This window comes from Ammospiza nelsoni, chromosome 3 (genome assembly GCF_027579445.1).
Source record: "Ammospiza nelsoni isolate bAmmNel1 chromosome 3, bAmmNel1.pri, whole genome shotgun sequence".
Classification (NCBI taxonomy): Eukaryota; Metazoa; Chordata; class Aves; order Passeriformes; family Passerellidae; genus Ammospiza; species Ammospiza nelsoni.
Genome location: NC_080635.1, coordinates 110,109,128 through 110,133,758, shown reverse-complemented (window position 1 = coordinate 110,133,758; position 24,631 = coordinate 110,109,128). Strand labels below are relative to the sequence as shown.

General features: G+C 40.1%; 1 protein-coding gene across 2 annotated transcripts in view; it reads right to left on the bottom strand.

Moving 5' to 3' along the window:
* Positions 1–24,631, bottom strand: part of SUPT3H (SPT3 homolog, SAGA and STAGA complex component) — a 254,555-nt gene that overhangs the window by 3,212 nt on the left and 226,712 nt on the right. The window contains exon 12 of one of the 2 annotated variants that reach the window (XM_059469214.1): positions 22,043–22,134. The exons of the other annotated variant lie outside the window; for it this stretch is intronic. Coding sequence (XP_059325197.1) covers positions 22,072–22,134 — 63 coding nt within the window. The 3' untranslated portion in view covers positions 22,043–22,071. Of the gene's footprint in view, positions 1–22,042; positions 22,135–24,631 lie in introns of those variants that run through there. 2 annotated transcript variants of the gene reach the window in all.

Below are 24,631 nucleotides of genomic sequence, written 5' to 3'. Positions count from 1 at the left end.
AAACCATTAAGGCTGGCATTTGGAAGTCGATGCAGAAGCAATGCTTTTAGCTGTTTGACCCCAACAGTTTCACAGGGCTTTATAACCCAAGTGACAACCTTTAACACATAAACAAAACATCCAGGACTACTGTGCAGTTTTCTTGGAGACAAATGATTCTGAGTACAAACCTGGAGCTACATGAAAGATAAAAGGTTGAATTTTGTGAAAGGAATTTTGGTTGTGAAGCAAAGTTGGGCTTGGCTGGGCTCACCTGGGAAAGAATGAAGTTTAACATTTTCCAACATGGGCAGTGTTGTACAGCCAGTTACATCCCTGCAAAGGTCATTTCAGAAGCCAGTTCATGGCAGGCAGGATAACACCTTTGGAGAGTTGGGCACACCCACTGGTCTATATTTAGTGATATATTATAAAAAGTGTGGCTATAGTTAGGATTGAAAACTATTTCCTACTTCACTCCCCCTTTCACATACTTTAAATTTTCTGAAACATTTGCCCTCGGGCTGAAATTTCCTCTGCTTTAATCTCTGCCTGAAGTTCACTTTCTTTGGAAACGACCAAAAAAAATTCCTGAAGCCATTATGAAGTTCAGCAATAATGAAAACAACACATTTTTTCCTTCCCAAACCAGACAAAGTGATTCTGATATATGTATGTTTCATTATGGAATTTAGCCATAAATTGAACCATTTTACCCAGAAACCATTCATACCTTCAACTTCAGCATAAAGGTAACTGTTTTGAAAATCAGTATTTCAGAGGAGGGAGTTTGATTCATCCCATTCCATAACAAGATAACACTTCGTTCTCATTTTGATACATTACTAGATAATAAAGGTTAACCTCCAAAATGCTTTTATGCAGAGCAAAAGTATTTTACAGACATCCCATCTTTCTGAGTTATACCAGCTATCTTTAAGATCTATACAGCTGAATTTGTGATACTGAAAGACAGATCTTTACATGCCAAGAACCATGAAGAGAAACAGCAAGATGTTTTTCATAAAACTCACATGTGCATGTGCCCCTGCAAGAGTTTAGATGTATGTGGCAGACATTTAATGTGGTTGGAGATAATTTAGAGGGTTTGGATGACACGTCTGGGTGCTTTATGCCATTTTGGCAGCATCCACATTTAATTTTTTTTAAAATATGATTATTTGGCTCAGAATTACAGATAGAGGATGATGCAGGCTCTTGATGTGGGATTAAAATAGCTGTCCATTTTGCTGGATATGTCTTGCTGTAAAGAGACAACATAAGCCCATGGTTCCTCCTGGAGCTCTTTTTGGAAAAGTGTCTACTGCATCCAAATTTTCTGTGTGTTCTCTCTTAAAATTTACTATCAGGCTGTGCTTTGACTTTTCCTGCTGTGGTTGAAGTTCTTTAAGACTCTTGCTGTGCCCAATATGTGCAGAAGTGGTCAAGAGACCAACTTTCAGACATGGGGAATCACCTAACCTGGCACAAATTAAACAATTTGCCTTCCCAGAATGGCTTCCATGTCCTGAAAAGTTGATCTGACCTTATTTGCCTAATCTAACTCTCACAGAAACTCCTGCTCCTTGATATTACATGACAAGATTTTTCTTCCTTTTCTCTGAACTCCTTGAGGGTAGCAGGACAGACTGCTGACAACCAGAGCCAGAGGCTACACAGCCTGTGTCAATGTGAAAGCAGAAACAAGACCTTCATCTTGTCCAGACCTCTCTTACCACCTGTTCCTATTTTGGGCAGAGTTGTGATGATTTTGCTTCTTGGTCCTCACTTCCCACTCCTACCCTGACCTAGTAGGTCCATCCCTGCCCATGGCATTGGGGTTAGACCCAGATCTTTAACACCTCTTCTGACCCCAATCATTCTACAATTCTACCCCAAGAACCTGCTCAGGCATTTTCTGTATAGGAATGCTCCCTTGGAAATGTTGCTCCTTCAAGTTGTCAAAGCACTTTGGATTCTAACACCGGATCTCTCTGGCAACACTACCATTATTTAATCAATGAAGGCAAGCTTTTTTCCAGCAATCTGAAAGGAGGCACAATGAAGCAAGAAAAGATGGGCAGTGTTCACTGCTGTCAGTTGCCTAAAAGCAACATCTTGCTTTGCCCTTAGTTTGGTGAAAGAAGGAAAAACTAACAGCTTAAAAAGCCAGCATGGAACAAGGGAACTTGGCAAAGCAAATCCTCAAATTTCATGAAAAATCATTCATTTTCTACTCTGTCTTTGGTCCCAATTCTCTCCTGTAGTGTCATTATGAAGGACCAAAAAGAACCACTCCAAGAAAAGGGAAGCAAAATTCCTGTCTTCACAGTAGGTCTCATGAAATGGGACAGCTTACTGAAGAGTTCATAGGACAATTTAAGGGACAGATAATTGTGTTTATTAGCAATTTAGGACTAGGAAGATTGCTTTAAACTGAAAGAGAGTAGGCTTAGATTGGACATTAGGAAGACATTGCTCCCTGTGAGGGTGGTGAGGCCCTGGCACAGGTTGTCCACCATCCAACCACTACAGATGTAGTTGTTGCTCCATCCCTGGAAGTGTCCAAGGCCAGGTTGGATGTGGCTTGGAGCAACCTGGGACAGTGGAAGGTGTCCCTGACCATGGTAGGGGGTGGAAACTGGATGACCTTTAAGGTCCCTTCCAAACCACACCAGCCTGTGATTCTATGATTTGCAGAAACAAGTCCCAGCCAAACATGAAGATGTGTGAGTACTCCTCAATGAGAGATCAGAGCAGAGTAGAATACCAAGACTTCTGAATAGGCACCTCAGCTCGAAATGGTTTCCAGTTAACAATTTACACTAGTGCATGATTTCACAGCTGTAGCATGATGAGAAAGAATAATTTTGGCAGGAGAAAGAAACAGCTGTGATTTTTGAGTGGGCTGAGGCTTAATTTTTATTTGGGATAAAATTTGGAAAGTCTGGGGTAAAACATCTCCAGCAGGCACCAGAGACTCCAAAGTTTATTGGGCCAAATCCTACATTGGTTTAAGTCTGCAGTTCTCCTTGCATTAAAGTTAAGCACAGTGTCACACTGCAGGCCTGTTGTACCACTTAGAGATGTTAAATCCTGAATTATAAGCCCTGTGTAAGACAGTAACAGAACAGCATTTATAAAACTTGAAGTCTCCCTTTCTTGGTGTCCTCCTTGTATGTGTGTGGGCAAGTGGTTTAATTACAGTGCATAAAATGGAATGGCAGACAGAGACACCCAAATCAAAGAGCAAGCCCTGGCTGAACTTCATTAGCAAACATAAATGCAAATAGGCACATCTTGTTTGGGACATGCCACAGTCCTTTCTGCCTTGGGTAATTTTACTCTATTCTCTGACATTTGCATAAATGTAAATCAAACCATATGACTTGAGCAGGTTTGTGATAAGGGAATCATATGCAAAACTTCTTTCCATTAAATAATTCTCTTCATGCAGCCTTACAATGTTACTGTGAAAATTGGGGAGAGTTGGATCTCAGACAGTGAGAGGCTTTATTTAAGAACAGTGGAGGGAGCCCTGCTCTTTAAATAAGAGGCATTCTCGGATCAGATACTGGCTGGCAGGATGGAAAAAAGGATGTAGCATTAACTTTCATTCCATTCCAAATAACCTGGAACCCATAAACTACCAATATTCTCTAATTTTGAATCTGCTCCTTTTCTCCCTGTCTCTTCTTTCCATTTTATTTGGGAAATGTTAACTTTGAAATTTCATTAGCTTGCCATAATATCAAACAGGTCACCCTGGACAGATTCATAACTCTTTGTACATAAAAACATTCAGATTAAAACGCCTATGATTTAAAGGTTGCTCCTCTAATTTATCCCAGCCTGAAGAGACAGACCACATGCAAAGTGTCAACTTATTTAGAGATTAAAATAATAATTAGTTTAAGAGGCAAAGTATAAGCAACATTGTTTGAAAAAGAAAATCCATGTGTTGTTTAGAATGAATTGCTTCTGTTTAAGTTTAAATAAATTTGTGTGGATATAAAGTCTCTTTATCAAAAGTGCATCCATGTTACAAAAGAAATATAATGGATAATTCTCCCTCCAATTTAGAACAATTGCACCGAAGGCTCTAATTTCACAAACCCATCTTTAATCAGTAGCCAAAGCACAGACATCTGATATAATTCAAAGGATGAAGGAGCGTGTTATATAAGCAATATCTTGTACATGGTCAGTAATGAATAACACACCCCAAATATGTATCTATGGACACCCAGGTTTAGCACATTACAGACTTACTTGTATGATGCTCTGGCTGATCTGCCCTGCTGTCACCATGAAATCTCATGGATTTCATTTATGATGAAGCCAGACCAATGTGCTGAGAGCTACAGCATCCATTTATCCACACCATAACAGTCCCCCTGGAAGCACAACCACGTTGGTGCTTCACTAGATCCCATTTGTGGGAAACCATTTGTGAGGGTTGAGTGACACGGACCCTGCTTATGCCAGCAAAGCAGACCCGGTTTATGACACCAGTTTACCAGTATTTATAGGTCACTACATTCAAACAAAATTTTCCACTCTGACCCCTTTGTCCTGGTCCCCTTTAGAAACACATTATTCTGATTATTCTTCTTACACTAATAATGTCCTCTGTTATCTCCTGCAGCAAAGTCATTGCTTCATCTTCCTTTGTCAGAACAGTCGGAGTGACCAGATGATGTCTTCACTTCTGTTCTTGCCTTGAGCCTATCTGTCCCTCAGCTTTCACTGTACCAGGTGTGAGAAACACCAACAGCTGCATTCCTCAGGTCTGTTCCCTGAGTCCTCTGCCTGGTGACACACCAGGGACAGCAGCAGTGTCCATGCCAAGAGTCCCTGCCTCAGGAAGGGGTCGGAGATCACAAGAACGCTTCATGTAAATGCCAATGAACATCATAAATTGATGAAAGCACTACTCCAATAAACCAACCATCAACAAAGTGCTTCCCAGAAAACTCAGGTCTGGGCTTTGGTTGACCTTTTATCTGCCAGTGGCATAAACTTTTAAAATAATTTTGTAACACTGGACTGCTGTGTACAGGAATGGGACATATCCAGGACATATCATCCAAGTCTGTTAAAGAACATAGTCTAGATCTCAACTACCCAACTTTTTATTGCTGTTTTCTGCTTCTGGGATAAATTAAATTCTCAAGGCTGATGGAAATGTAGGATTACTGGAAAAAAGGACCAGATTAATTTCTCAGACACCCTGTGCAGTACCACCAGTGGTTGGAGAACAAAATGTAGGGCTTACACTGCTGTCCTCCAGTGCATTTGGCCAAAACTGCAATGCTGCAGTTACCGAGAAAATGCTGCTCTCAGGGCAGGGCTGGTATTGTAAAAAAGAAAAACAAGGCAAAAGGATCATGGCTTCTGTTGCAGCAAGAACTGGGTTGTGGGAGTGGGGTACCAATGTCTGCCAAGAGAAAAAAGAACAAAATTGGTGGGGAGAGAGGGATCATTTTAAGTCTCTCAGAGGGTACTGTAAACAGTGGAGAAAGAAGGAAAAACCGGAACTATAAAACAATACTTGGCAGCCAGCTTTGCAAAACAAACATATTTTCACAAAGTCTTTCCCATCACTGCCACCAGCTTGAATGGGCTTCATTTGTCTGAGAGCAAGAAACCCTCTTTAATTGTCAGAGGAAAGGTGACGCCGCTTTGCTCACTGATGGAAATTCCTGTTCTGAGCCCTTCTTCAACTACACACTGCTCTCCACTCACAGCCAGGGAGAGGAATCCCTTCCCCCAGGCTGCACAACCTGTAGCAGGGTTCCATCACCCCTCTTCCCTAGACAGCATCTCCTGCAAAGAAAGTTGAAATCCAGCAAGTTCGTCTTGCTGTGGGTCTAACAGCCCATAACTGTCTGCCCAGGACACACTGCTGGCAAAGCACACAGCAGGTCTCCACGAGGCACCAGACCTCAGTGGATATGACCTGTTGGAATCCAGCATAATTAGGAGAGCTCAATCCCCTCACCCACTGGAAATGCAGTGGTTCCTGAGAGTCCCTGATCTCCTCATGAGCAGTGCAATTAGTTCACTTGCATTTTTACTGCCTCATGTCAAACTGGTCAAAACACCTGGAGTTGCTCAAGGGTCAAACTCTCCTTTCCTGATGTGCCTCAACTCACTGCTTTAGCTGCATGGCAACAATAATGTACACAGGGAACTTTATTATGTCTGAGAATTAAATTAAAACCGGAATCTTGATACTTTAGGTATGACTGGACACTGAGACCTCTGGTTTATGACTCAGGGCACTGCACAGTCACAGCATTCCCATGTGAAAATATACCACTAACAATAAAAACTCATTCAGCCTGAGAGCAATTCAGCACCAACCAACCTGGATGGTTCCCTGTCTCCAGGGATGACATTATTTGACATTTTAAGGTTTTCTTCTACTGCTGTAGAAGCTCAGGGTTTTTTCTGTAGGAAGTTACAGAAGAGGCTAAATTCCCCCTCTGTGTCACCACTGCTCATGACCTCAGCATAGGAGCTAAAGAGCAAATTTATTTGGAAACAATATGGTGTGGTACAGTCTGAGTACAAGGGCAGGAGCCAGGGCTGGGCTCTGCTCCCAGCTCTGACACTTACTTGCTGTGTGGCCTCAGACAAACCACTTAGTGCCTCTGAGCTTCCATTTCCCTTGCCTTTGAAACAGAAATACTATCACTCACTAAAAATCTTTTTTTGAGGATTGCTTGATTACAGAGCTAATGCGCAACACTTTGAATTGTATATTATGCCATAATTATTATTTTCATTGCATTTTATCTTCCATTGTAATGGCTAAAATACTAGATGTATAGAAAAGGATGCTGAATTTGGCAGCTATTGCATAGAAGCAGGCATTACTTTGAAATTAAATTATTTGGGCAAACCAAGAGAGTTCACTTACATTTTCCCCCTTAAAACTGTTGAAATTGTAACAAAAAGCAGCACGTAATGGCATTTTGCAACACACTTCTCCCCCACCTCCTGAAAGCATCTTGCAAATGCTCTCTGCAGAGGGCACAGTGCCCCTGCTCTCTCTGATTCAACAGAGCATTTCAGGAGGGAAACGAGAGCCCAAGCTCAGGTCTGTGAAGAGAGGGATTTTCTCAGGCTCTGAGGCCCTTTGCTGCTGGCAGCACTGGGGTGTGGCCACTTGTTGCCCTGCTCAGCCCTGACTGATGTGCTCTGTCTGCAGAGGGGCGCTGGCGCACCGGAGCAGTGGGAGGTAAGAGGAATTAAGGTAATGCATCAGTGGTTGTCAGTGAAGGAGATGGGAAGAGGGGGGGAAGAAAAAAGAGAAAAAAAAAGAGGCAAAAGAAATATACTATTTCAATCAAAGTCTGAAATTTGTAGAAGTGGTTTTGGTCTCAATATAGAAAAAATATTTATCCAAGAAACTCCTACTCGGGTGCGAACATCCTACTTCTAGTGGGATTTTGCTTGGCAAAGTGCTGTGCAAGAGTGGAAGCTAATACAGAACATGTCTATAAACAAATATATTTATTTAGTCCAGATTGACACATTCACTAGAGTATTTCAGTGATTACACATGTAAAACTATTTCCTATAGTGGTTTCCTTTTGTGATTCTGCTAATTTATTCAATCCACCCCATTTTCATGCACTGAATGTTATGAGCCATTTCAGCCACCCAGACTGAAACGTGTTTGGAGACTACATGCCTGTTTTTTCATTTCATCATCTACACATAATTATTTGGTGATATTAGGAATTTGAGCTCAAATGGAAGCCAACCAACATTTTAATAGCTTAAAAATCACACAAAATGAAGTCTGCCCTGAGGTTAATGAATAAGAGCCAAATCTTGAGGCTCTTGCTCAGTTTTTACTCACTCCTTATTCAGGCAAAAGTTGAATCAATTGTAGTTAGACTGATTAAAACCAGAAGAATATATATATTTGGACCTTTCTCTCAGGTAAAACTGAATAAATTACCAAGGATTAGGCTGCAGAATGGCATCCAATTGATCTTTCACATGTATTTCTGCAACAGACTGGAGAAAAAATCCAAGTGCTGAGGCAGTTTAACCAGTTAAACCAATATTTTAGCAACAGAATAAATTATTACACACTACCAGGTTTTATGACATTTATATTAGAAATAGCCCTGAATCAAAATATGTTTCCTGGTCCCTCCTGAACTTCTGAAAATCGGGATCAAATCCAAACTTTAAAAATTATTCACTAAGTATGAAAGCCAAATGCCCCTATCCTTCAAAACAAAGCTCCATCCTTCATTAAAACATTATTCTAGACATGTATTGACACAGATATTTGATTTTTGATGATGGCAAGCGTTTATAAAATAGGAAATTAAAGCTTATTCTTTAATTATATGCAGGATGTCCTACTTCTTATGCAAAGAATGCAATGTGCCTGTAAAAAATACAAAGCAGAGCAGTGAATTGCTTTGGACAGTTAACACTTCATTAGTAATTGGTGATAATCACAGAAGGATGCTTCTCCCTTAAGTCACAACCCATTTAAGCATTGGGCCAGTCTCAGCAAAGTAATGACATATTTATCCCATTCAAGCCAGACTTAAGCATGAGGATTTGGAAAAGAAAGGAGTATGAATGACTGATTTCTTCAATATATGCAAAGCAAATAGAAGAAGAAAAAATGGATAACAAGAATTAAGAAGTCAATATGTAGTTGTGGCACTTGGGGACTGGTTTTAGAGCTTGCCAGTGTTGGGTTAATGTATTCAATTGGATTCAATGATCTTAGGGAGCTTTTCCAACCTAAAGGATTCTATGATTTATGAAAAACACCACATCTGACTGGGTCTGGGTGATGGTGGCCCTGCTCACTATCTCCTGCAATTTGATCTCAGTGCTGAAACATGCTGAGCACATGAGGAGCTGCTCTTGGGGATGGCTTTGTTCATAAAAGAGTTGGGACACATGAAGAGAGCAGTCCCCTCCTGGCCACCACTCACGCGGCATGGCCGGGTCCTGCTCTGCCCAGCACTTCCTACCTGCAGGACAGACAAACTCCTTCCTGTGTTTAGCAGGGTCTGAAGAGCACAAACCATGCCAGTGGCACATTGGGAGTGTGGGAACACTGCCCAAAGCCTCACAGGCTCCTGAGCTGGGCAGCCTGCACAGAAGAGAGGCCTCACTGCACTTTCAGAGAGTTGTGGGCAAGTTAAGGGCTGCAAGAATGAGCCAAGGAACTTGGGATCCCAAAGAAAGAAAAGCTTTTCATTACATTATACTTTTTAAATGACATTACATTCACAATCATATGTTGGAAAAGCTGTTTAGAAGTGGGCATTGACTTCAAGTCTCTCTAATGTATAGCTCAAATTATCTTTAATCTTTCTAAATGTCTTCCTGTCCATCTGTTTCTTACCTGCCTAACATCTTGGGCAAATGGGTAATCCCAGGGACACTGGATGGTTGCTGAGAATAACAGGATTCCAAAATGTCCTTCTGAGAAGTGACTAAAAATTCCTTTTGGTTTTCTGACTGATTGGTTGTGGGTGAGGACTCGGCAAATAATATTTATTTTGTGATGCAAATGAAATAACTTGGCAGACTCAGAACCTTTATGCTAGACCCTCCCCTCCACAGACTTAATTTCACATGTCACTTACTATGGCACATGTTACTTAAATGAAACTTATTTTGAAATGCAAGGACAGACCAATGCCATCAGCAATATCTCAGTGGTCTGACTCATCAAATCAAACTCTTTTTTCTTCTTTACCGCATCTCATCTTTTTCCCTCATATCCAGTTTAAGAGACACACATTTATATGCACATCTATAAAAGTGATACTTGTCTAAAAACAAAGTGGCCAGGCCATGAGATTCTTCTGGCTGATTGCCATTTAGTTCAGTCACTAAGTATGGGTTTAGGAATAGGGAGATGGATTACTCGCTTGCAACCCCACCATGGGCATTTCATTTTATCACAGCCCATATTTTTTTAATAACATCGAGGAATATTTAAATCCTGTATGGAAGCTTTTTCATACTTCTTTGATGTTAGAACATTTTGATTTGTTTGCATGCTGACACCAGAACATCTCGATTACTGCATGTTCATTTATCAGAGAGTGCAAGGTTGATCCTGTTTGGATGTGCAATTTTTGCATCAAATAGATAACATGGGCTACAGCAACATTCCCAATTCCAATGGCTGGAAATGAAAGAACACTAAATAATTCTGTAAATGAAGATTTAGTTAGGTCTCGTTAAATGTTATTGCTAGCTAAAACAATAAAGGAGTTTATATTTTAAAAAGCAGAAAGGTGGCAGGGAAGTAACAGAGCCCCAAACCTAGAACACATTGCAGTTCCTGGATTTAAAGCTAATGGGACCCAGTGGATTCAGGCTTTGGCAAAGAGAGAAATGTTGTCTCCATCACATTATTTATTGTAATGGTGTAACTCTTTTTTCCTTTGTTTCTCCTTTTCCCCCCAGCAGAATGGCTGTTGGCAAGATGGGAATGTGAAATCCAGGTTTTCGTCTCTCCAGTAGCTCTGAATTTTCTGGCTTTTGTGGACTGAAATCAGACCCTGAAGTCACTTATGTGCATTTTGTTTTGGGTAATTGACATGAATTTTTAGGTTGCATCACTAACATCAATCAGCGCTGCTCTCAGAGGACTAGAGTTAAGGGGCCACAATAAAAGAGCATGATATTGTTTCTTTTGTTTTATTTTTGGAGCACTTTGACTACTCTATACTTTTCCAGTGGATGTTACATTTTTTTTGGGTGAGACAGCTTATAACATTACTGACTGTCTCATTTAAAAGAATACTTTGGCTTTACTGTGAATGCCTTGCTCCAGAGGCTGGGACAGTCAACACTGGTAAAAATTCAAGCTGATACCTTTTGTCTATGTAACACTTTGAAGAAACTATGAAATGACAACACGTTTCTTTAGAGAGAGCCCTGCTGCCCATTACAGATGTTTCCCATATGGCAAGGGGAAGGTTGGTCCCTTCCCCCTGCACTCATCAGTGTTTTCACATCGTAGCAGGAATCTACAAAGACAACACGGCTGTAAATGACACCGCACAGAAGCCTCCAGCAGCACGTACTGCCAAGGAAGGAGCTGATTTTCATTGTCAGGGCACGAATACACTCCACTGCACCCATTGATGGGGAGCATTTTGACTCCTCAGTTTCCTGTTTCACCAGTGCATGGCACAAAATCCCTGGAGTAAGTGGATAAGAGAAACCAGACTAGGTTTCAGATGCTAAAATGATGAAATGGAGATGATAGATTAAACCAATAGAGATTACTGCAGATTATAGTCCTGTATCAACTGGTGGGCTCAACACCTCCATCAAATCCTAATGGGTGGGAAGAAAAATTCTTTCTAACATAAGATTATGATGTTTAGGGAAGAAGAATCTGGGGCACTTCAGTGGGGACCCATTTTTTGGACACTAGGACATGGTTGCACACACAGGTTCGTAGGTAGTTCTTGAAAACAGCCATTGGGTAGAGAATTGGCCTGTTGCCTCATATTTTTGCCAAAGAAACCATCACCCTAGCTGTTCTTAAGATGTGCATAAATCCCAATACTTTTTTGGATACTGGAGCTATTCTAACACTCAAGTCTCGAATGCAGCTGTGATGTCCTAAGAGTTTAATGTGTAATTCAGACATTTTGTCTTCTCATCCACTCATTTCCCAAACCATAAAGTTATCTTATTTCAAAAGTAAACTTCAAAGTAAATAAGAATCTGAACATACATGGAGTTTGTGATTAAAAAAATTCCTTTTTGCCTATTTCCCTATGCTTTTGGTTTTAGAGAAGGTATGGGACCATCTGGGCAAGTCTTTAATTTATAATAGACCATTGTTTTTTCATGCCAACCAACCTTACTAATATACATTTATACGAGTTGGTATATTTTGCCATTGGTTATTATATATTATTGCACAACAGTAACATTATATCTAGCATTTCTACAAAATAAACTCTAATGCTGAGATATTTAAAACCAGCTACTGATCTTAGCTAGCCATTTCACCAATAGCTATGTGGCTAAAAACTTACACAGACTAAGAAATAAACTTTAAATAATATCTAGTTAAACGTTTCTTCATTGCTTTTTCACTATTACTTCCTCCTCAGCTTTCTAAAAGGTGCACCACTATTAAATAATTTTGTAGAAACTACAAGATATTCCCCACTAAACAGAAAAATTTTCATTTTTTTCTCTCATCATATTTTCCTGTTCACCTTTTCCTGCTCCTCCCAACAGCATGTTTCCTAGTTCTCTATTACCAACTCTGCTTAACTTTAATTAAATCTATCCTTCTATGTATTTGTCTTTGCCCTCCAGTTCAGCTTATCCACCCTTCGGTTTCCAGCCTATTCTCCCATCTTTCCATAACTCATTATTTCCACTCCCTTTTGACCAGCCTATCTCTGTCTCTGCTGTTTTTCTTTCCAACCTGATTTCTGCAGATCCTTGTCTCTTACCAACATCATCTCCTCTGTACAGAAGCTAAGGGCTCCTGTGTCTTAAAATAATTCCATCCAAAATTTACTTCATCCTCTCCCAACCACATTAGAGGTCTACGAATATATCTGCAGTGGTTGCAGAAACTGTAAAAAAGCAGATCTACTTCTTGTAGGACATATGAAGAATTTTGTCATTACCAAAGAGGGCATTGCCCACACAAGAGAGAAACTCAGTGCTTGGGAATAGGAGTAGGAGAATCCTAAACACAATTTGGAACAGCCAGCAGTTGTCACTCAGGGCACAACAGAGCCCTCAAAAGCTTGGGGGAGCTTTCATACTTCCCACAAGTTAAAGTCCAATCCTTTTTTTTTTTTCTTTCCTGTAATTATTCAGTTTGCTTAAGGAGAAAAAAGTAAGAAAGAAAGAGGAAAAGAAAAGGCCACTCGCCACCTTGGTGTCAGAGAGAAGCAACTGGTGTCCTGTCCATTGAAGAAATTGCTCAAAAGCACTTCATCTTTGTGGGAATATTCTCCTGCTGAAAGGCTGGGTTCTCTATCCTAGAAATGGTGACATGAGGTTTCCTGAGACTGGATGAACTGGCAAACCATGTTTACCACCAAACTCATATTTATTCTTGATAAATTGGTGTCACTTAGTGTCACTTAATTGCTCCATATTTCCTTCACCTGTCTTTAGCTGGGCATGATTCACCTGGAAAGCATGACTGAGTCTCACAGAGCTCTTAGCAAATGAAGAGATATGGCAGCAGAGAATGTTTTGGGGTGGTATTTATTCCTCCAGGGGTGCTGGTGAATCATTGATCCTGACCCACTGTGAACCACTGATCTCTGTTGGGGGAGGAAATTCTTTCATCCTCAATAAAACTATCCTTTTTTTGCTGTGTTCCATGCGGTACTTCCAACAGGTGTTACAGAGGAAAACAAGGGGACAACAAAATATAATAAATAAACAGATTAATAGATAAAAAGATAGATGAGTAAAACATCTTGGTCCTGATCTGGAAGAAAAGGCAGCTGCAGATTCAGCTTTGGCTTTTGAAATGACCGGGCCAGGGAGCCAAACAGGGGGACAATTTTGAATTGTGGGCAAATTTTATCAGCCACCAGGCAGAGTCAACCAACCACTTACTCACAGGCCACTTGCCCAGTTTGAAAAAGGAAGAATTTTCAGTCTTTGACAGATTGGACTTGAACAGGCACCAAAAGTGAAAGCATCTATTGTCCATTATCCTTCTCAGCCCTGAGACTTCCAATTTCTCATTTACCATGCAGCCTGTTCAGAAAAGGTTTGTCAAGCAACAGCCTCTCTAAACAAATTACACTGAAATTCCTTATACTGTGCCACATACTTGACTTGCTGTTCCAGAAAGAGCCACATAATAAGTTTCTAACAAGGACACTGGTTATTAAAGCACTCTCAATTTTCTAGGTCAAAGAGGTGAAAGGCAAAGTCAAAATAATTGAAACAAAATATTCTATAAATCATGGGTGTTTACTTACAAAAAAAAGAGAGAGAGAAAAAAAAAAAAAAGATATGAAGAGACTGCTGCTACACTAACCAAAACTCAGCTAGCTATTTTGAATGACCATGTTCTTGATGAAAGCAAAATTTAAGGCGCCAGAGTTAGCTTTTGAAAATACCCAAACAGTTAAAAACCAAACAGAGCTTAGCAGCAACTGGATCCTTCTTTCTTTTCCCACTTCTTCCTCCAAAATGTGTAAGACAGACGTGGCAAAGAAATACACTGGTAATGCCTGCTGTTCCTTTTTTATCCACCTAAATGTGAAAAGTAGGTACCTTTTTAAACATATATGTTTGCTGAGGTAACCCATAGATTTAAACTGAGAAGTGCAAAAGTTGTTAATGCATTTTGTGAAGAAGAAATTTTTTAGAATTGGCATCTGTATCTTCTACTTTCGAAAAACATTAAGATCTGAGCTTTCTGAGAATAACCTTGCATCACCTCAGCATATTTTGAGACATTCTTTTTCACAGTGTTGCATCTTTATATTAGATACATGGATACTAATTTTGCTGCAGTTTTCTTCTTTAGGAGACACACCTTATTTATCAACTTCTCAAATGTGTTTGAATTCATATTTACTGTGAAGACTAACAGACTTTATCCATTTTTTCAAGGAATATGCTTTTTCAAGAATACAGTTGGAAACATCTTCCATTTCTCAGTTTTCTAAGTTTTTATCTGTGATAAAACGATGATTTTTCAGTGGTTGAGTAAAATTCATTTAGAATGCACATGCAGTTAGGTAATAAAATCATAGAATCATTGAATGGTTTGGGTTGAAAAGGACCTTAAAGCTGATCTCATTCCAGCCCCTTGCCATGGGCAGGGACACCTTCCACTAGACCAGGTTGCTTGTTGACTTAATAAAAAGAAGAAATGAAGGGGCAGATTGAGGATCTAAAAGGAGGGTAGAGGAGCTGCAATTTGCCTTCTGATTTGGGGCATGGGCCAGCCCAATACAAGTGACAGAGTGAAATCAGAAGGAAGGTGGGTGAGAAGAGCTATGGATGCAGCCATTCCAAGACTCAGAGCAGTCACTGTTGGTGGGCTTCAGGGACCCCCAGATGTGATCCTGCCCCACCTCACACTTCCTGGCAAAAAAAAAAAAAAAAAAAAAGAAAACAGTTGGGGTTGGCTGTGGTACCAGTTGCCTTCCTTCTGGTGATTCCAGAGGAGGAAGGGATCAGGATAAATTATAGGTCCCTGCAAGAGCTCTGTGTGTTTCTGTTGACGCCATCTGGAAGCAGTGATAATGCCACTATTAGTGAGGGCGTTACTACAGAGGATCTGCTGCCTCTATTGAAACCAGCCATGATGTGTGCTGGCTCAGGATGCATGCTTGCTCTAATTTCCTCCCTGACATTTCATTCCTAAAGCTGTCAATATCCCGTTAACCTTCCTGGCACTGAAACTCTAAACCCAAGTCCTATTTCAGCTCTGATTTTGAATCTCAGCTGTGATAAGCAATACCAAAGGCTAAGTTTATAATACACCTTTGCCCTAATCTAAATCATGCTATAGGTGGGGGGATTTTGTTTTACTTATACACATCATAAAGCAGGATACAAAAATGTGATATCCTAAAATTAATTCCTTGATTTGATGGCAAAGTAACAAATGTTCTTTACTGGTAACTGACAGATCCTGCAGATTTCAAAGGCCAGAAGTGTCCTGTAATCAGGGGTATTGCTCACATTCAGTTCATATAGTTTAAAGTCAGAAGGGAAAATTAGATCATCTAGTCTGACCTCCCACATACCACAGACCACAGAATTTCAGTCAGTTGCCCTTATTTTGGGCCAGTAACCAGTTTAACAAAAGCATATTTTCCAGCAATTCATTTGACCTCCACCTGGAGTCATCAAGAACGGGACAATGCAGAACTTCACTTGGTACTTTGTTCCACTGTTAATTGGCTCGTGCCTTATTTCTAAGTTGAATTTCTCTGGTATTACTTTTCTACATAAATACAAGTTGCAAGAACAGCAATTACAACTGCCTCCCCAATAATGGTGACATTAATGTGAAAAGAGCATGTCCAAGTGGGATGCTAAGAAGCATTTTGGCTACATACACAGAAATATTTAAGTACCAGCTGATACAGATGAGCCCATTATTGGATTTACTGAGATGTCTGAACCAAGTACAAAAGGATCCATATGTGGGAATGCTTTAGTTTGGATCAGGGGAGTGCTTTTGAAACAAATCTCCCATTCACCCTCACTTACTGCACATTATTTTGTACTGTAGAATGATTTCAGAGCATGCTACCTGGTCTTTTTTTTGGGTAAAAGCAAATCAAAAGATGCACTCCAAACAGGCATTCAGTCAATGAGGCCAGACTGGACCTAGTGCTAGACTGAAAGTACACCTCACTGAAATGCTCACTGCGTGCATGGAGGGTGAGCACCAACTATTTGTCTTTTACACATCTGCTCCTACTTGTACTGCTGGTAAAAAGCACAGAATCATGGAACCACAGACTGGCTTGGGTTGGAAATGACCTTTAAGTTCCAACTCCTCTGCCATAGGCAAGAATACTTTCCACTAGATCAGATCACTCAGTAACAGCCTGATTCCTAAAATTCCTAAAGCAGTCAAAATCTAATTCCCCTCAGCTTTAAGGAGCCTTATGCCAGTAGCAGCAGAAAATAGAAAATCAAGATTTAGCAAATAATTTCAGAAGAACAGTAATTGGTGGAATTGATTTTGCTGAACAATAGCTAGGTATCAATCCATAATCTGAAGAACAATGGCAGAGATCAAAAGGTACTACAGTCAACAGAGTTTCTTCTTATTTTTCCAGTAGTATCCTTACTTCTAGAAAATAACAAATATTGTAGATAAATTCACCTGGCTTATCCTGAAAAGATCAAGTCAAAAACTAAGGAGTTCTAGGAGTACCACCAGGAAAAGAGAACGGGAGACACTGACATGGAAAGAGGACAACAAATCTGACTTAATAAATCAAAGAATTCATGATTCCAAAATGGCTATTCCACAGTATTTTAGAGATAATTTGGCTAGTTGTTCTAACTCTTTGTTACCAGTCAATTACCTTCAATATACTCTCTGAGGGAAGAACAAAGTAACATTTTCAGAACTTGCATTCATTTGCCCAGTCCAGAGACAAAGGCTAATTAAGCATTTTATGCTAAGGGAGGCTTAAAATGAGACATGCAATTCCACACAAGACCACTTAAAGAAGTTGTTTTTTGTGGCTGCCAGACCAGCAGTGCTATTGTCAGCAATAAGTGTTCCTGCGTGGGGCAGAAACTACGAAGAAATGACCTAAGAGCAGCAAGAAGATGGACAGATCAATGGCTTTCCAAATATTTTTTTTTCATTTTTGTTGATAAAACATCCTGGAGAGAGTATAAAAGCCAATGCATGAGTGACCACGGCAAACCAAAATTTATTATGGAGCTCTTGAGGGAAGTGATTGGCACAGCAGAAGTCTTAGTTCACCACAGTTTTCTCCATTTTCCAAATTACAATTCCTGTAAGCATTTCTTTGCAAGAATTAAAAGGCAGAGAGGTACAGATTGGCCAGGCAGAGAGGTACAGATTAGCCAGTACAATCCCTTTTATATCTCAATTCCTAATTATCCCATCTTTTCAGAACAAAATAATAGTATATAACTTCTATGAATGAAATCCATAGAAATTTCAGCTTGCATTTTCAGAAGAGCACAACCTCTCATTAGCTTAATTAAAGAAGAAAAATCTTTTACTTTCTTCTAATATTTTTAATTTTCCAAATAATTGATCTCTTTCTCATTTCTTTTATTTTTGGGATTTCTCCTTTCTGGGATGAAGAAATAAAGCATTGAAATATTCCAAAAACAACAAAAGTACTTGTTCCAGCTAAGGCTAAGTACCAAGACAAAACACACAAAAGCTTTGCTCTCAGCCTCCCAGCAAAGGTCTGTCAATCCCCAAGTCTGAAATACACTTCAGAAAAGTGCAAATAGAGTTCATGCTGATCTAATCAAGGACTTTTTTGGATATCCAGGACAGGAAATAGGTGTTAATTTAAAATGAGATTTTATGTTGTGAATTGTCTGTGAAGGTAATTAACATCTACAACTACTTTTCAAAATATAAACTTGGCCTTTGAATACTGATACAACTGAAAGAAAAAAGAATTTCCCAACAAAATGGGGAATCTGAAAAGAGTAACAAGGTGATTTTGAAATCCTTGTAAGGTTCCGAGAAGTCTCTTTGGTCTTTGACTCTTTGGCTGGTGATGCTGGATATATGCAAACAGTAATCAGTTCCAGGCCTGCAGTAGCAGTGCTCACTCATAATAGAATAAAATTATAGCTTACATAGGAACTCAGAACTGAGAGAAATCTCTGACTATTTGGCAAAGAAAAGTATCAGGAAAGCAAAAGGGTGGAGAATAAAGGTCGCATGGAATAAGAAAAGAAAATTATACTATTCAGACTAATTACACAAAATAGAAGAGAAGAGGGGCAGAAGGACAGCAGCAGCAGAAGGATTACAAAGAAAGCTCAGGAATAAATGGATGTGGCACAAATCAATTAATTTGACAACAGGGACATTCAGGGATCCTGATCCACGCATCATTACCCATGGAGAGATGTCTCTGCCACTGCAGTTACATTTTCACCAGCAGATCAACACATTGTCTGACGGACTGGCACATGTTATGACAGTCTTCAAAATGAAATTCAATATACTCCTGTTGCCACTAGAAACCTCACCTTCTTACCCAGTCCCTGCTAATGCAACCAGTTGGTCTGGAAGGATGCCATGTGTGATCATCTCCTGCATTACAGCTTTCTTTGTTAATGCTGGAAATGAAACCTCAGGCACGATAATACCAAGAGTTAACACACACCAGCACATCCATGCCAGCTCAAACCAGTTACATTTTTCTGACTCTGTGGTGGTTTTGAGTTTTCCTTCTCTCCTTCCACCTCCTCTGATCAAGGACACACATGGATACCCAAAAGAAGCAAAGTCTTTCTACCAAAATTACTCTCCTTTAGTAACGAGACCACAAAAGGCTGAAACACACACAACACTGTCTGCCACCACCCTACTCTGCCTGATTGTCTTTTAATAGCTGCAATAACATTGTGCAAAGGAATAATATTCCCTATCCTCAACTCACTGGGGAAGGCTCTGGAGCACAGGTCTGATGAAGAGCAGCTGAGGCAGCTGGGGGAGGCTCAGCCTGGAGAAAAGGAGGCTCAGGGGGGACCTTCTCACTCTCTACAACTCCTTGACAGGAGAGTGGAGCCAGGTGAGGGTTGGGCTCTTCTGCCAGGTAATAAGTGACAGGACAAAAGGAAATGGCCTCGAGTTGCACCAGGGGAGATTTAGCTTGGACATTAGCAAAAATTTCATCATGGAAAGTGCAAAGTACTGGAGCAGGCTGCCCAGGGTTGTGGTGGAGCCACCATCCCTGGATGTATTTAAAAGACGTGTAGATGTGGCACTGAGGAACATGGTTTAGTGATGGATTGACAGTGCTGGGCTCCTGGTTGGACTTGATTATTTTTGGGGTCTTTTCCAATGGAAATGATTCTTTGACTGTCCCAGACAGTACATGGACAATTCCAAAGGAAAGTGTGCATTAGCTGAATCTGCTTCTTTATGACTAAAACAGGAAGTTCAGTCCCCTTTTATCATACCTTTTTATTTTTGAAAGACTGCCCAAACAGTTCCAAGTAGAGTTGAAGCAAAGTTATTGATGTCAAGAAGCCAAGATCTTTCGCCACGCCTTGCTGAATGAGGAAGGAAGAAACTGTTTGTGCTCAGTTGTCCTTTGCCTCTCCAGGCTAACTTTGAGCCAAAGAAGCAGGAAGAGGAGAAAGATGAATAAGTGAAAAGGGATAATGTTTATCTTTTAACAAAATCACAATGTTCTGCTCCTAGCTCTAGCAGCCAAGACTCACTGTTGCATCTTTAAGACAGATAGTCTCTTCTCTGAGAGACGACAGGCTAATTATAGCCCTCCTGCCAGAGGGAACTCACACATGCAAACCATTATGTAAAATATAATTTTTTTCTTTAAGAATACTCAAGATCATTAGACATGGTTTTTTCAATGCTAGAAAATCAAGCCAAAAATGAAAATAAACAGTTTCAAGTATTCGCAACATAATTCCCTCATGCATTTATGGAAATATAGTAAAAAGCGCCTTAAAAATGTGGTTTGACATTTCATGCTGCTCTGTTTTTCTGTTTTTCCAGTTCTCAACATTTGCCCTCTTGTCCTGTATCATTTCAGTTCCATGGCAGTTTGAAAGAGATGATGATGGCAGCCTTTGTCATTCCTACTGTGCTTTTCAGCCTTGTTTCAATGGGTGGGTGACAGGAAACATCCCAAGGACTTGGCACAGATGACAAAAATGCTTTATAAATTCTACTTTGCATAAACCAAATGTGAATTCATTGTATGCAAACATGGTAGCACCATGCACTGAGATAATTACAGGTACAGCATTGCTTCCCTAACAATGTGCTTTGGTAAATTCAGATTAAAGAGATGATCAATTTAATTTAACAGGGAAATACCATCCTTTTTTTTTTTTTTTGAGCTGCCCTTCTTCCAGAAGGTTTTCTGAGTACACTACCACCTCAAGAGCACTTTCAGTCAAACATGGAAAAGTATGGAAAAAAATCCCCAAGTCTGGCTATGATGATGTGACATGGCTTCATCTCTTTTTTATGCAGGGAGAACTGAACTCCTGCCTGTCTAAACTAGTTGGTATTTTAAAGGTTTTGTCCAGTTTATGAAGCATGGAACTATTGACAAACCAAACACCATGGTCTAATGGACTAAGCAAGCAACTGCATGCCACAAATTCCTAAACTTTAATCCAGACTCTCTTGGTGCTCACCTTCTTGTCCATAAAATTGAGATAATATTTATCCTCTACTTCACGAGGGTGTTGTGAGAGTGAGTAAATGTTTGGACAGCTCTTCAAAAGGTCAAGTTCTAACCAGGCACCTGTATTTTACTGAAGTAAACTGTTTCCTCAGATTCCCATGATATGATCACGGCACCTTCTCCAGAGCTTCTCAGATCACGTCAGAATAACCATCCACGTTCATACCCATCCACATGCATAAATCACAGAATGGTTTTGGTTGGAAGGGACCTTGGAGATCATCTCATTCCAGTCACTCTGTCATGGGCAGAGACAAAGTTATGCACTGATCTAGGACTTAAGAGTGATCTCACCTGTAAAGTCATGCATATAAATTATCCCTCTGCCATAAAAATAATTCAGAAAAACTACATGCTAAGAAACTTTCAATTCATTACTGAAGCAGAAGTGCCACGTCCCAAGGTGTTGCTAATGTCAGTTGATTTTAAAATTGTCATTCAATACCTGAATTGCATAAAAATATAGAGTGGAAAAATAATTTATTTTTAAGAAAAACTAGATATGTCAGCAACTGATGCTCTGTAAAGATGTAAAATAAAAATTTTAAAAAATCTCCTGGTTTATTAGAAGGGCAATTCCAGAGACTTGACACATTGTATAATCCCATCAGTGGTTAGTTCTCAACAAACAAGTCACACATACAGAAAAAATACTCTAGACCAAGGCAGGAGGCAAAAAGAGGTTAAATCGGTCACAAGCCAGGTTTTTCCTCAGTTTTAACTCATAAGTGATGACATAAAACCCAGAAAAAACCCAGCTCCAACTTGAAAATGATTTAAATTTGCCAGCTCCAGCCATTTCTGGAAGCGAGCCAGCCTTAATTTGGATGTAGGCTTCTCAAAATTTGCACAGCTCTAACTTTAACCTGCTGCAGCCTAAAAAGTGGACCTGGTGAAGAAACACACGAAAAATATTCCACATAATTCTACACAGTGATGGTCTGTTCTCTCCACGTACCCGAGCTCAGGATCAGCTCCTTCGTTCCAGGAGCGGACGGTGCTGTGTCTTTATGAGCAAAACTGTCCTCCTTCAAAATTCCTTCTGAACCAATCTAATGCTGCATGAGGATAATGCTCACAAGAGGGAATAGGACTTGTTTTCCAGGAGGGAATATTTTCAGAGTTGAGCTTGTAATTTCTATTCGCAAATCTCCAAATTCAACAATTTCTCAGCCTCTATAAACTCGCAGATGGAAAGATCCTGTATTTGGAATAAATAATGTCTGAGCTTCACCTTCATTACAGGGCATTTTCTGTTAGAAGAGTGCTACATCCTGACTCCTGGAATACACAGGAGCCCTTTGTGGTAAAGCTATCACACTGGGCTGCTCCAAGTGTGCAGCTAGGAGGTTCATATTAGTAGTACCATGGAAGAATTGGGGGGAAAACAAAAAAGAAAATATCATGACAAACATCGATTGGGAATCCTGATAGCTCTCTCAGGATCTTGCCTAAAAATCAAGGGTATTTTTTTATTTCAATATGTCTAAATGAACTTTTGTACTTGTTAAAAAAATCTCAACTTCGAAACATAAGTCCATTTATCGCTTTACTATTTTTCCAGCCCTTTCCCCATAATCTGCTGGTTACTAAAACACTGCTGCACAAATATAAGTGGTTCTGCTTCATAACTTCCCTTCTCTTTTCCTTGTGTACACACACAATGAGATCATTATTTGCTCGTTATGTTCATTCTCACTGGGACAGGCTTTGATGTCCAGCAGCAAGCGCTGTGACTTCACTGTAGGTATCCAGACCACAGAAGGATTGTGTGAAAAATTACCAGTTCACACAAGAGATATCCAGTGCCTGGACCAAAAGCCAACAGGAGCTTTGGAGCAGGTCTCTGGCCATCAGGAACATATAACAATCACAGAGACCACACTGAGGCACACAAGAACATCCATGGCAGCCACAGTTTTTGATCAGAGGGACTCAAAGCATGGTTTGACATCAATCCTCCCACTCATGGATTCACAGAATGGTTTGGGTTGGGAGGGACCTTAAAGGTCATCTATTTCCAACCTCTGCCATGTACAGAGCCACTTTCCACTAGATCAGGTTGCTCAAGGCCCCATCAACCTGGCCTTTAATGAAATTAAAGAAGACAAAAGATGTTCTTACAAGAAAGCAAAATGGAAAAAAAATGTATCATCAATATCTGCAGCTCAGACAACCTTGAGTTAAGCAGCCCTGATGTCTGAAGTGTGCAGTAACTACTATTATTAATAAACATCATGTAGAAACAGACTCAAATTGTGCCAGGATAAGTTTTGATACTAGGAAAAAACTCTTCACAGAAAGGGTTGAAGAAAATGCTGCTCAGGGAAGTGATGCAGTTACCATCCCTGTAAGTTTTCAAAAAATATGTGGTTATGGCACTTCGGGACATGGTTTAATGTTGAAAATGGTCATGCTGGTAGGTGGACAGTTGGATTTGATGATAAAGCTTTTTCCAACATCAGCAGTTCTGTGATTCTAACAAGATGCATTAGATATTGAATGCTGGTGAAGAGGATATGTATGACATGCCAGTTCTTCAAGACAACTGGAATTTCTATATTTCAGTAGTTAAGAATGACTTATTTATAAAATAGAATCAACCCCATAAAGCCATTGAGGCAAAGGTACCTTTTTTATAGCTCAAACAGCATGTGGTAACCCCATGAAACCATGTCTGTGGCTTCTCTGAGGGCCAGGGTTTAAGACTTCAGCTTTAGAGCAGTCAACATATTAAGACTTGACCTCAAGTTCAAACAGACTCAGGTATATATTCCTGGACCCTCAAAAAAACCCTTTACACTTAAACCACTTTACTAGCCCCAGGAATGCAACTATCATTTCTGAGTGCCAGGACACAGCTCAGAGGTATTTGGAGGCCAGAAGCCATTCTCAAAAGCCAGCCTGGAGATGGCCATCCTATTTTGGAAAATAAGAAAATTGAATAATAGGAGCATGGGTAATGCCATGCTTGTTACCCTGAGTGTCAGAGAGCACAGACACAGTTAATCACCTGGCACAGACATAGCTTTATGCAGTCAGCTCCTCTGAAAAACCTCAACCCAGACAGCTGGAGAAGTGTCCTAATTGAGTAGCTAATAATCACAGTGTCAGCCAGCAGACTTTCTACCTTAAAAGCTTTTATTTTAATAGCCATACTAGAAATATGCTTTGGAGCAGGAGCTGAATGTGAGGCAAAACAGGTATCTTTGTGTTGCCATGCAGGCTGTGTTTCTATGCTGATAAGGTCTTGTTTCACTAATGATGGGGAAAAAAATAGCCTGCATTTCCAGAAAAGCTAAGGGCCTCCCAGGAAAGCAGTGTCCTTGTGCCTCAGGATGGGCAGCCAGCCAGCTTGGGCTAAACTGCCTACAAGGCAGAAGACATAATATTACAATTCAGATCAGAAAACACTGTAATTTGCTTTTTGCTTGCAATTTTATCTGACAAAAACAAAGCAGCTTAGGAAAAAGAAACAACAGAAGGTGTGCCTGGCTGTTGGCTACTCCTTTGGCCTGTCTAGCGGGGAATGCTCTGCTTGATTCAGAGCAAACTATTACAGGGCTGATAAGGAGAGGAACAACAAAAACACTGGGCTAAAATAGCTGTTCATCAGGATGAGACAGAGAAGAGCCCAGCATGGCAGAGTCTAGAGGGAATAGTACCAAAAGTTAAAGAGGAGGTAAACAGGGATCTAT